This window comes from Phaseolus vulgaris, chromosome 5 (assembly GCF_000499845.2).
Source record: "Phaseolus vulgaris cultivar G19833 chromosome 5, P. vulgaris v2.0, whole genome shotgun sequence".
Classification (NCBI taxonomy): Eukaryota; Viridiplantae; Streptophyta; class Magnoliopsida; order Fabales; family Fabaceae; genus Phaseolus; species Phaseolus vulgaris.
Window position 1 is genome coordinate 40,561,632 of NC_023755.2, and position 13,615 is coordinate 40,575,246.

The 13,615-nt window shown below is 30.3% G+C and overlaps 2 protein-coding genes across 2 annotated transcripts; both read left to right on the plus strand.

Annotated features, from left to right (window-relative positions):
• The first annotated feature begins 1,116 nt into the window (after positions 1-1,116).
• On the plus strand, positions 1,117-2,322 carry LOC137834554 (zinc finger protein 1-like). Its single transcript, XM_068642579.1, has one exon. The coding sequence runs from the start codon at positions 1,368-1,370 to the stop codon at positions 2,115-2,117; it is 750 nt and encodes a 249-aa protein (XP_068498680.1). The 5' UTR covers positions 1,117-1,367; the 3' UTR covers positions 2,118-2,322.
• Positions 2,323-8,899: 6,577 nt separating this feature from the next.
• LOC137836070 (ethylene-responsive transcription factor ERF003-like) lies at positions 8,900-9,868 on the plus strand. The gene is made up of 2 exons (XM_068644891.1): positions 8,900-9,052; positions 9,223-9,868. Exons 1-2 carry the CDS (start codon positions 8,901-8,903, stop codon positions 9,695-9,697), a joined length of 627 nt encoding a protein of 208 aa, XP_068500992.1. The 5' UTR covers position 8,900; the 3' UTR covers positions 9,698-9,868.
• Positions 9,869-13,615: the final 3,747 nt, after the last annotated feature.

Here is a 13,615-nt window from a genome sequence, read left to right on the forward strand (position 1 = left end):
AGTATATCAAATTCACATTTTAAAAGTCTTTTGATCATTAAAAGGAGGGTTTATTTTATAAACAAAAATGAACATGATGTGTTTTGTTTTCTATATAATACATATGATGTATAAAGCTGAGAAAGATATCATTATGCTGCAAAGCAATAAATAAAGTTCCACACCATGCACCAATTTTCCAGGAATGGCACGAACAGATACTGTGAAACTTTACCTTTTATAAAAGTAAATTTTTGTTGAATCCTCATCCCATCTCATTTTTTTAAGAAAATATGAAAACTGATATGAAGTGGTGTAAATTATGCATTAAAACTGATATATGAAAAAATGAAATGAAATTCTTAAAAGTATTTTTTGGGACAACGTACGTGGACAAATCAATTTTCGATGACGACTTAAAAACATTATTAAACAGGACAAAGATGGAAGAGTTTCTGTGTAGACACAACAAATCCACCAACTCATGGATTAAGAAACTTAGAACAACTCACTTTTTGTAAGTCTTACATTATTGTTCTGAATTTCAAAAGTAAGTCACTGATCTTCCCTTGGATTTTATTTAGCTTGCCACAAACTATGACATGAAAGGATACTCATATATTAAGACTCTCACCCAAAACATCCACTTCACATCATAATAAATTAATATTTTATTTATTTTTAATTTAAAGTTATTATTATATTATTATAACCGAGACTGCCAACTCGTGCGTGGGACTATATATTATGGGTAGTCCAATAGTGTGACCCGATAGCGGGTGAAACGATAGGTCCAACACAAACACTTGATAGAATAGGCTCGAAATGGCTCGAGATACCATATTACGAAGTGAACTTTAAGTCTAACTCAACCCCATAAAACCGGCTTATGAAGTTGAGGTTTGCACCCACTTATATACAATGAAAGACTCTAATCTCTAGTCGATATGGGATCTCCAACGGTGTCAAATGTGTGTTTTTTATTTTTCATGGTATCAAGAAAACTTTTCTTCGACATGAAAAAACCAAAGAAAAGGCAGACCCCATGACAAGAAATGTAAAAAGACAAGTAGAAGACAAAGAAAGGTTAGAAAAAAAGAGGCAAAGGGTTATGAGGAAGCAAAAGTTGTACATGGGTGTTCCTCATTTGTTCCAATCACAACACATAACTCACTCTCTGTAAGCACAAAAGGGTATCTTGCTTTTAGGTCTTGCTATATTAAGACGTTGTAACTGTAAAATAGTGATGCCTAGCTACTTCCATACATAACATACACACACACCAGCATTTATTGTTCTTACATCACTCATAAATTTCATCTTTCTTTTGTTAAACCAAATTTTGATCATCAACAGGAAGGAAAACCCTTGCAAAGTTCTTCCTATAGATGGACCTTATGTGGTCAGAGCCAAGTCCATCATCTGAAAATGATCTGAACATTCCTTTTTCAGAGAAATCTGCACCTTGCTCAAAGCCTGTGCTACCTTCCATGGATATCCAAAAGGAGAGGAAGGAGGACAAAGAACATCCCTATGAGTCTGCTTCAGCACACCTTGCACTGGATTCATGTGATGAGTCAAAGCCAGAACTCAACCTCATCAACTGCTTAGATACAAATTTGTCCATGAACTCCTCAGAATCTATTCATGGAGGAGGACATGGTGATGCATTGGAGCCAAGGATATTCTCATGCAACTACTGCCAAAGGAAGTTTTATAGTTCACAGGCCCTTGGAGGACACCAAAATGCACATAAGCGTGAAAGAACTTTGGCAAAAAGAGGACACAAAGCTGGTGCTGCAGTTCCAATAGATTTTGCACACAGGTATTCCAGCATGGCTTCTCTGCCTTTGCATGGCTCCTATAACAGGTCACTTGGAATTCAGGCGCATTCTATGATCAACAAACGCTCTTTTCAAACACAAACACCTTGTTTTGGTTTTTCTCATTCTCATGCTCATAAGGGGTGGCAGAAGCTGCCTTTGTACTCACCACATTCAACTGGGACAGAAACTGCATCCCCCTTTTCTCCAAGGCTGGTGGCAGAGGGATTTGGAGGCTACTGGTTGGATAGTGTTAACCATTTGAAGACTGAGCAAGAGGAGTTGCACAAGCTTGACTTGTCCCTCAAACTCTAAGTGCAACCATTCATATAATACATCCCTTATTAATTGTGTCTTTTCTCTTTTCAACAAGAACTTTCCATCTTTTTTTCCTATTTGTGCTCATGTATCACTAGTTGCAGCAGCTGTAAATGCATTTTAGCCCCATAAAAATCAAAGTACGTGTCTTGATATTATTTTCTTTGATTTGAATTAATGGATTCTTCCTGGGTTTTCAATAGCATTAGTCAATTGAAGCTCTCTCTTGACATAAAGCTCGTAGACTTAGCAGGGTAGGAAAGTTAGGTGAACTAAATCTTAATCTAAATGCAGCCAAAATTTCTCAATTAACCACGATCTTGCGGAGCCAATCAGTATTCTCCACTCCTTTGATTCCACAAATATCCATTTAAGGGTCTGCATGTGTCAGAAACATTATCAAGGTTTATTAAGAAGTGAACTTTAACTATAACTCATGAGGTTTGCAAAAACTTACAAAATATGAAATGTTCTAATTTTCAACAAGCTTATTGATAAATTAATTGGTGGAGTTGATTTCACTTAGGAATGGTATTTTAAATGTATTTTGTTCAAGATTCTACTTTGTTATGTGTTAGTGGTACCCAACTTTTGGACAGTGCTGTAGGCATCTTGTACTCCCAGGATTAGATGTGCAATATCATCACTCATCTGTGGGTTATTGCAGTTTCCTTTCTCAGTCTCATCAAGAAAAAAGATAAAGATGAACAATTTTGTGAGTGATCTGAGTTATATTTGACAGTGCAGTTAATTGTCAACCTGGGACTGGTGGGATCAAGGTATATCTGTCTCACATTTTGGGTGACAAAGGCCCACAGTAGAGACTTGGATACTAGTGAGTGTCCTTGTTATAAATTCTAATGCAAAGTTGGTCCACCAAATGTTCATAAAATTTAATGGTTGTGATTGTCCTAGTGACTCCTACTTTGACCCACCTGCAGTTGGAGAAATGGACCTTCTCTATTGGGATCAAAGAAGTAGGTGAGGCAAAGACATGTGAAAGTAAGCTGCACAATGACACTCAGCTATGCTTTCACATCATTTCAAAAGAAGTATTTAATTATTCATAAGCTTCATTTTTGTTCTCCTTTATTTTATATGTTAGGGGACCCCACAAATTTGTTGGTCCCTATCTGGCTGATGTTCACAACCTAATCTGGTGTTAATCATGAAATAAGTTGTGTAATGATGGGCTAAGTAACTGAAAATGTAGTGATTAAAACAGTTAACAATCATGGTAATCTCAAACTAACAGGATATGGTGAAGGGACAGTGAGAATATCTGTGATGTTTGCAGCCATGAGAATCTGGTATCTTTTGCCAAATCTGTCATAGCACATTGGTTGTGCTGTCTATTTTGGTTGTGGTGGCATGCCTCAGTCTTCACCGCACCATTTTTCATCAAAATATGAATAACCTTTGCTTTTGCCTCTCCCCCAAGAAAGAATCAAACACTTTAATTTCACCAATACAAAGAGCTTCTTGCATGGACCACTGGCTGCTACCATTTTTCTAAGATTAGGTTCAACTTTGAAGCAAAAAACTGCATCTTCTTCATAAGATCTTATATGATAATCAAGCTCCAGATAGTCTGTCCCATTCAATCAATGTTGGCTAAGAAATTTGATTTGACATCAACATCTTAGTTAGGCTGCTGAGACTGTATCATATATGCTACCTTTTTTGTTTTATTCTTCCTTCACTTTCCTACATACTATGCCTTTTATCACACAAGGATTATATATTTACTGTTTTCCCTTTTGGTAACAAGTTTAAGTTATTACATTCACTTCATTGAGAAATTTTAATCCAAATCTGAAATGTTTAACTTAGAAATTTTAAGATATTGTAAATGTGGATGATGAAATTTTGGAAGAGGAGTGGACTTTGCCATCATTAATCTCATTTCAAATGAATGAAATAAAGAAAAATATTCTATATAATGTAGAATCCATAATGTATTAATACATTTCAGAATATATTTTTAGATAAAAAAATAGTTTCCAATTATATTAATACATTATAGAATATGTTAATACATTATGTATTATAGAATGTATATTTAAATTTGGAAATACATTATATTATAGAATGTATATTTCAAAATACATTATTTAATTGTGTGATTTAAAATGTACTAATATATTCTGGAAGATATTTTCTAAATTTAAAAATACATAGTGATATGTGTAATTTATAATGTATTTTTTTGGAGACTAGTTTGTAATTTCACCCTCGTGGGAGTGCAAGTTTAAAAACATGGGTACAGAGTTTGGGCCTCCAACTTTGTTAGCAACCCACAAAGGTAAAGGGGCCATGCCATGTTTCCTATCTTTAAGCTGGCAATTTCTTCATGCACCTCCGTAGAAGACGCGAAATGACAATTTTGTCATTTGCTTCATTTTTTCATTGACACCTCTCTTCTCCCTTTTTTTTAATTCTAGACTTTTAAAGATATTTTTTAGAGTTGAAAATGAATTTTGAACTTTAAAATTCATAATACAAAATTATAATTTCAAAATTTAGAGTTTGAAATGTATTTTCTAGTTTCAACAATACCTTTCGAACTTTAGAATTTAGAATACAATTTTGTATTTTAAATTTTTGAGTTCGGAACGTCTATGAATTATATAATTCAGAAACTAGACTGTTTCTATACACAAACTAGACTGTTTTTTTTTTGCACCTCCATATGTTATTCAACCATCCCATACAAAACATGAAAATATCGTTTTTTTTTATTGTGCTCACATATTCTTACAAAATGGACAAAATTTATTCTATTAATATATAAATTAAAATAAACTTAAGATTGAGTCAGAATTAAAACATATTTCAATGTAAAAGATATATTAAAATTTTCACATCTACTCAAAATAATATGATTTCAAAGTTTATTTCTTAAAATTGTGTTCTATGGACATTTTGATGTGTCATTCAAGTAACTTATTTTATTTCATTCACATAATATAATCAATTCATATTTTTATACTCAATTTTGTTTCATTGTTCTGTAATTCAACATAAAAAAAATAAATACTTCTAATTTTGACTTCTAAATCGTAAAACTTTTGGAGTTACCAGATGAGTAACAATATTCATAAGTTTACGTAAAATTTTTAAAAAATATTGTATAAGAAAAGTATCATTATCATGAACATGGAGAAATTATGGTTCTTGCAGAAAAATTAAGTGCAGTGCAATTATTGTGAATGATAAATGATCATTTTTGTTATATAAAAGTAGAATGAAAAGACAAAAAAAATTTAAGAGAAAATTATATTTGTTTACTTTTTCTACTTTGATAGTATATGGGTACATTCATTGATCTCACACGTACATATTCATATGATGGTGATGTTATTTTGCTATAGATATATCATTCATTAGTTTTTGTAGAATTATTGTAGCTATATATCATCATCTTTCAATGATAAAGTCACATTTTAATTAATCTGTATTTACTAAATTAAAAATTATTTTATAAACTAATTGACATTTAAAATAATTTTTATTATTAATAAAAAAGTATAAAATATTTTTTAAATTGGTATCTAATTATTAGTTACTAAGATTTTAGTTACTAATTATTTATGTTCTAAATTAGTTGTATTGTCTTTTAAAAATTAATTTAAAATTTAAAATATTAGTAACTAAAACTTTGGTAGATAATTTAGATACCAACTTAGAAATCATTTTGTAATATTTTATGAATAATAGAAATCACATTAGATATCAATATTTTTTTAATCTCTAAATCAGTATCTAATTTATTCATCTGACTAATTGTTTTTGTCTTTAAATTTAGTTACTATTTAATGATTTTCTGGTAGTGTAATTCACCTTTCAATTCCTAAATTAAAATAGAAAATAACATATTGTTCATGATTTTGCATTAATGAGTAATGTTCCTCTTAATTATTGTGTGCAACACATGCATATTATAGCTCCTAAAATCTTGCAATTAATTGCTTAAAGGGTCCTTATCATGGCATTTTAAGATTTTTGAGATTGTTGAGAAAGTGGAAAGTGAAATCCACTACAAACATAAGAAAAGACTAATTCAAAACCTTCTTCTTTCTAATGGAAAGATGATAATTGAAGAAGAACTTGCATTTTGTCTACATCTACTTTTGTTTTTTATAACTTAATTTATATATAAACTAGAAAATTACATGAAAGAATTTCTATAAATTAACTTATCCAAAAATTAATTTTAATTCATGAAAAAAATAGTTTTAATTTTTTTAGAAGAGAAGTTAGTTCAAATAGTATAAATATATATGTATTTTGGAAATATTGTTTTAACATCCTTTAAAAAGAACTTCCACTTGCTAATTACTATAAAAATAACAATTAAATATAAACTAATTTAAACATGAAAAATAATTAATCATTATATTAATTAAATTATATATTATTTTAGAATCTAAAAATTATTAACATCTAAATTAGTTTTTATTATTAGTAAAAATTTATAAAATTGTTTCTAAATTATATCTACCATTAGTTATCAAAAAATCTTAATTACTAACTACTTTAAATTATAAACTAGTTTTAAATTAATTAATGATTAATTTAAAATATAAAATAGTTATAATTTGTATTTGATATATTGTTTTATTATATCGGAATTGTAATTATAGAAGCATGCGTGATGTTTGCTTTTTGGTCGTTTGGTTGCACTCAAAATCACTTTTGGGCATATAGATTCCAGAAGTATAACTGAAGTATGGATTAATGATAACAAGTTAAAAGCTACTAATTCACTAATTCCTTGTAAAAAACTTTTTTATCAATTTTAATTAAAATGATAGGGTTTAGGATTTATGGTTTAGAGATTAGTTTATCACAATTTTGTGTAAATTAGCATTATCAAGAGAATAAATCTCTAATTAAGGATTTAAAATTAGGGATTAAAAGAACTCGATTTTATTTTATAATATTGTTTGTTTTGAAATTTGAAATTCCATCATTTATTTTTAAAAGACGTATCAGTAGATTAAGGATAAAACGAAAAAAAAAAAGTGACTTATAAACATGTATTTTGCATTCATGTGCATTTTAGAGGTTTTTAAATTATTAGTTAAAGACGAAATGGTATTGAAAATCTGTTTACAATGAATGAAGTTTTCACAAAATGAAAATAAAAGTTAGGGTTACCACTACCAGAAAATTATGAAATAGAAACCAATTTTTAGAGATCAAAATAATTAGTTGCAATAGTAACTAAATTAGAGACCATTTTATAAACTAAAAAAAATAGTTTCTAAATTAGTTTCTATTATTGTTAAATAGTTTTTAAATTGATATCTAATTAGCAACCAATGTTTTAGAGACCAAATTTAAAAACTAAATAATTGGTAGTTAAAACATTGGTTGCTAATTAGATATCAATTTAGAAACTATTTAACCTAAATAGAAACTAATTTAGAAACCAATTTTTCTTTTAATTTCTAAAATGGTCTCTAATCTAGTTACTATTGCAACTAATTATTTTGATCTCTAAAAATTAGTTTCTATTTGATGATTTTCTTGTAGTGTAGATAAGCTTTGATGAGGAGAGAAGAAGGAAAAAATGGGGGTGTGAGAAAATGAAGAAGGATTTTGCTAAGTTGGACATTGAGAGTGAAATAGAAAGAAAAGTGAAGTCAAAAATAGCAGCTCCACCCCTACACATGCTCAAGCAGAGAATGGGCTTAAATTTTGCATCAAACATCACTCTTTCACAACCTTGTTATTTTTGTTACTAAAGAAATACACTCACACCACTTATGAAGGCTATTATTAAAGTACATGTCTACCTATACACTTCATAATTCATGTATCATCATTGTCTCTCTCATATCAACCTATATCATATACTACTTTTGGAACATAACACATTCATTTATTTAAGTCACACTGAGATGAAATCAGAGCATGCACTTTCCTTGTGGACTGCAAACACTTTTGTAGTGTATGGCTCATAATACATTGAGAATCTCAACTTTTTATACTACCATATTATAACTACTAATATTGTTTTAATATTCTTTTATAAGATTTAATTACAAATTTATCCTTTATTATATATTTATTTCTAAACCCATCACATCAAGGTTGTATACAACTCAAAGAGTTGTCAAACTATCATTTTCTCTTTGTATTAAAAATTTAATGGAATGTTGAATCGAATGGAATGTTAAGTGAGTGTTGTCCTACCTGGAAGTAGTGGATCAAATGGTCGACAAGACGAAAGATCATACGATCTCTGGACCAAGGTCACAAAGCGGAAATCTTATTATTTAATTAGATTAAGCTAAATTAGGGATTGCAAAATATTATTAAAGATTTATTGGACTTGAGTCAACGTTATTAAGAAGGAAGACTCAATAGAAAGCTATAAATAGAAAAAGACTCTCGTAGTAAAAAATAATGAGTGTTCTAGTTCTAAACCTAAAACACATCTACACCTCTGACTTGAGTGTGTTGGAGTGTCTTTGAAATTAGTTTACCATTCAGACTTACGGATGTATAGCGAGAGAAGACAAGAGATGCGAGATACTTAGCAGAAGGCAGAAGATACTTGATAGGAGATATTCGATACTTCATAGAAAATATTTGGTTTCTTGTATAGCAAGAAGGATGTAAATTTGTTGCATTTCACTAAAAAGTTACCGATGAAGGATAAAATTACCCCTTTTGGAAAAGGAGGGAAGTGGTGGAGCCATGATTTAACAGTGGAGAAGGCCGCAAAAAGAGTATTATATAAATGAGTGTTAGCACCCTTTCATCTCCATGACCACTTCACTTTCACATTCTGAAAGACACTTCACCAACAAGTTTGAACCACCAATCACCATCATCATGGCTAGACCCCAACAACGCTATCGTGGTGTCCGCCAGAGGCACTGGGGCTCTTGGGTCTCTGAAATTCGTCACCCTCTTTTGTAATATTTCCACTTTCTTCTTCGATCTTCAATTTTACCTTTATTTTGTGTTGAATTGTATATAATTACGTACAATTTAACTTGATTTTATAGGATTGAATTAGTGTTAATTAACTTGATTTTATAAGATTGAATTAGTGTTAAACTTTTTTGTGTGTTGATTTTTCTAGGAAAACTAGAATATGGCTGGGAACGTTTGAATTAGCAGAAGATGCAGCCAGAGCATACGATGAAGCAGCAAGGTTAATGTGTGGACCAAAAGCACGCACCAATTTCCCCTACAATCCTAACGATCCACAGTCATCTTCATCGAAGCTCCTTTCTGCAACTCTCACTGCGAAGCTACACAAGTGTCACATGGCCTCTCTTTCCCTTCAGAGGAAGCAGAAGGAATCGCAAGAAATGGCTGAAGGGTCATCCAATTCAGGCAATGCTGTTGCAGGAACGAGCGAGGACACAACAGGGTTCAGATGGGCAGAGAAGAGACACGAAGAAGTGCAGTGGCTAGAAGAAGAGCATGCTGAAGTGGGAGAAGCAGAACAACAACAGTTTCAGCCAGTTCTTGAAGATGATCACATTGAACAAATGATACAGGAGCTTCTTGATTATGGCTCAATGGAGCTTAGTTCTGTTGACTCAGTCTAAAAACATCGCAAGCATTCTCCATGTAATAAAATATAGTGAGCTTTAGACTTTAATACTATGCCGGACACGTATTTTAAATCCAACACATGTATCGTACACCAATACTCGTACGACATGATACTGGTAGAACATGTATTCGTAAAATGTTCAATTTAAAAAATATTTATTGAATTTCTGACAATTCTAACACAATTTAAAAAAAATACATTAATTTTTTAAAAACTCAAACTTATTCTATAAAATTTTGTTATGATTATAAAAATAAGGAACAAATCCTTTTAAATCAGTCATAAAAAAACATCTTTCTCTTAAAAAAAACTGAAACATATTTACATACATAAATCTTTATTATCAATTTATATAATTCATAATTATATAATATATAGATTTATATTCTCGTATCTTATATTTTAGAAATTATATGTATTTGTGTTTTCACATCATATTCCTATCGTATTAGTGTTAAGATAGTTTTATAAAGTCACCATCAGTTTTAATCACTCCTCCATTTAATGGTCAAGGATGTGGAACCAGAATGTAATAAAACATACAAAAACCAATATATGATTTGGACTATATTCTAGATAGCATAACATCAAAAGACTACAAATTTCTGACTTCTATTTTTGTTTATATCTGGTTAATACTCAAACCTGCCCAAAATTCTTCAAAAGTGTAACATAAATGTGGGACCTGTGCATAAACTATGGATTATGAAAATTAAGGAAAAGAAAACGGGGCCAATCATATAAAAGTAGTAAAACTGATCTTTGTTAACAAACTTGAACCATTGCATTATAAAGACAAATTATTGACAAAGGGTTAGTGCAACCATTTTGGCAGTAGCAGGCGTTGGAGTGGATGGTAACGAGCACTTGGAGGCATGATTAGGATAGAGTGATGGACACATAGCTATGAAGCATAGACACTCGACACTTGTATAATACAAACATGAATACTAAGATATGTATAATCTCTAAAATGTATGACACGGAGACACGAATCTATATATTATATAATTATGAATTATATAAATTAAAAATAAAGATTTATGTGTATAAATATTTTAATTTTTTTAGCAGAAAGATGTTTATCATGACTGGTTCAAAAATATTTGTTTCTTATTTTTATAATCATAATAAAAATTTATACAATAAATTTGAGTTTTTAGAAAATTAATGTATTTCTCTTTTTTAAAATTGTGTTAAAACTTTGTTAAAATTGTCATGAATGTATTGAATATTTTTTAAATTGAACACTTTATCAATACGGATTCACGAACACACCTTTTAAGAGACGTGTCCGAGTCTCATTGACATCTAGCAAACAAAATTTTAGTTTAGGTGGTGAATCATAAAAAAAAACTGTCCAAACATAAATTCATTACTTTGGTTTGGTGTGTATGCAAGAAATCCAAGAAATGTGAACATTACAAATAATGGCAATATGAAGTGACATAGATAGGACATTACATGCTAAACAAAAAACATTCTTATTGTTTTCCCACTTGCTTTTTCTTGTAGATAACACACCAGATGACCCTTTTTCTATTCTCTTTTGAACTATGCTTCCATTCCCTATCCTTTATTCCTGCAAAAGCACCACTTTTGACTCCTCCCTTTTACCAATTGCAAAAGATATCTCCATTCACAACACCTATTTTTTTCCGGATTTCATGAAGCCCCTTATTATATTGTTATCTCTTTTTTGTATTAAAATGCACAGATTACACTCTTCTAAATCTTTAACTAAACACTCAGTTTTTGTATACATTCACTAACATCACATTTTCACTTCTTACTTTATTACTGTCATACATAAAAATGAGACGGACACAGAATTTAATGTTGCAAGAATTAATGTACCCAAAGGTTGTATGTGTATCACTTTTTTCTTTATTTCACATGCATCTTTTCGCCAAGATTATCTTACTGAGATACAATTGAGCATTAAATATAATTAAACACTATAAATTATATTTTTTTTTTCAGTCGTGTCGTATTAGTATATGGATGAGTATCTGTGTTGTATTAGTATATGTTTCAGTGTCTATCTTATCTTACATATCATAACAAGTGATGTGTTGAGCATTTTCTTTTGAGACTCGTTTTTTAAGAAGAAAAATAGCAATTGGTGTCACTTTTGTGATGCAATTAATTCTTGAGCCGGCAACTTTAAGCATGTGCATGGAGAATGTCCTCCATGCTTACAATCAAGACAATGTTTGTCTCCAACAACACGGACCAGTATGTCCCTTCAAATTGCAATCATGCCAAACCCATACTATCATTCTTCTGATTGCAGGGCAATAGTACAAACTCCATAGAAAAATAGAGTCAAACATTGCAGGTAGTGGTAAAATGCACATTTTCTAGTATTTCTTATGAAGTTTAAATGCATATTACAAAATTAGAAAAGAAGCTACAAAACCAAAACTTATGAGAAAAAGAATGGTTTCAGACAAGAGTATTGATGATCTCAAATTTAGAACATTCAAAATGATTAAAAACAAGTGTGTTTTTAACTTAGTCTGTAATTTGTCCTTCCTTCTTGTGTCTCCTTTTATAGACTTTCTTTTATTAATATCGCAACAAATGTCCTTACATATAAATATTGGTATATGAACCTTTTATCGACTTCCTTTTATTGATACCGCATTAAATATCCTTACATATAAATATCGGTATATAACCATTATGCACAAAGTCAGACCGGAACATACAACATTAATACACACAATTAAAATATTGGACTGTAAAAGTTGAGATTTTGAATGTGATGATTATCTATTGCAAATATGCAAACAAAAATGGGCTTACTGTTTTTCTGTGACTGTTAGTGGGTTCTTTTTGTATGCGAATTGAAAAAAAATAGGTGGTATAATCTTACAATTTTTATGCTTCATCATTTTTTTGCTACTATATGTTGATCTAACTTTCGTAAATTTAAATCTTTGTAAAGGTGGGTGGGACAAAAAATTCCACTATTTTAACCTCATGCCTAATGATTATTCATTCATCTGGTAATTGATTTTGTCTCCCACAACCGTTTTAAAGCACAAATTTGATAATCTTAATGACATGACTATGAAAACTATATTTCAGTGTATGTAGCTCAATCATAATTTCTTTGATAAGATGTTTAACCTTAACCAATCCCTCTTATCTTCTCCAAATATAAGGATACCATAAATAATGTTCTAACCTAGTTATATTTAAGAATGATATATTATACATGTTCTACTATACGAACTCTAATGGATGATATAAAAAAATTGTGTATTTTTATTATTTCATGTAAAAATTAAATTTTTAAGTGAATTATATATTAAAACAAGTTGTAAATTTATAATTTTTCATTTTTTTTATCTCACTCTAAAACTTTTTACTTAACTAGATTCCAACCCCGTCTCATGCATACTTTCATTTCCTTTACATTGGGATAGCCACTGTTTTAATGTTATTAGTGTCATATTATCCGAAAGAATGACCTTGATATAAAATTTAAAAAATTGAACTCCATTGTCTTTGAAAAATTACTTGTGTACCCTCGGTAGGTGGTATAGAGAGAAAAGTGAAGTGGGAGGATTACACTTACCATAGGCAATATTTTCCTACACCTCCATCCCTCCTCTTTACACCTCCATATTTTTTTAAAATTTAAACACTATCCTTCTCGGCATAGGTTAGGGTTTTTGTATTGGTGGAGATGGTGGTGGCTTATTCTTCATTTTCAAGTGGTTTTGGGTGCTTGTGGTGGTCAGTGGTGATTAGTGGTTGAGGTAAGTTTTACAGTGTTTTTAGAGTTCGTTTTCCATTCACTTTTTTTTATACCAAATTGTACAATTCATAACATCCCTTAATATAATATGTATTTCAGATTGTACAATTTAGAAGATAAACCCAAATCTGGAAAGTG

Coding starts and splice junctions, on each gene's coding strand:
- LOC137836070 (XM_068644891.1), top strand. CDS start 8,901: ATGACCACTTCACTTTCACATTCTGAAAGACACTTCACCAACAAGTTT. Junction 9,053..9,222: donor GAAATTCGTCACCCTCTTTT/GTAATATTTCCA, acceptor TGATTTTTCTAG/GAAAACTAGAATATGGCTGG.
- LOC137834554 (XM_068642579.1), top strand. CDS start 1,368: ATGGACCTTATGTGGTCAGAGCCAAGTCCATCATCTGAAAATGATCTG.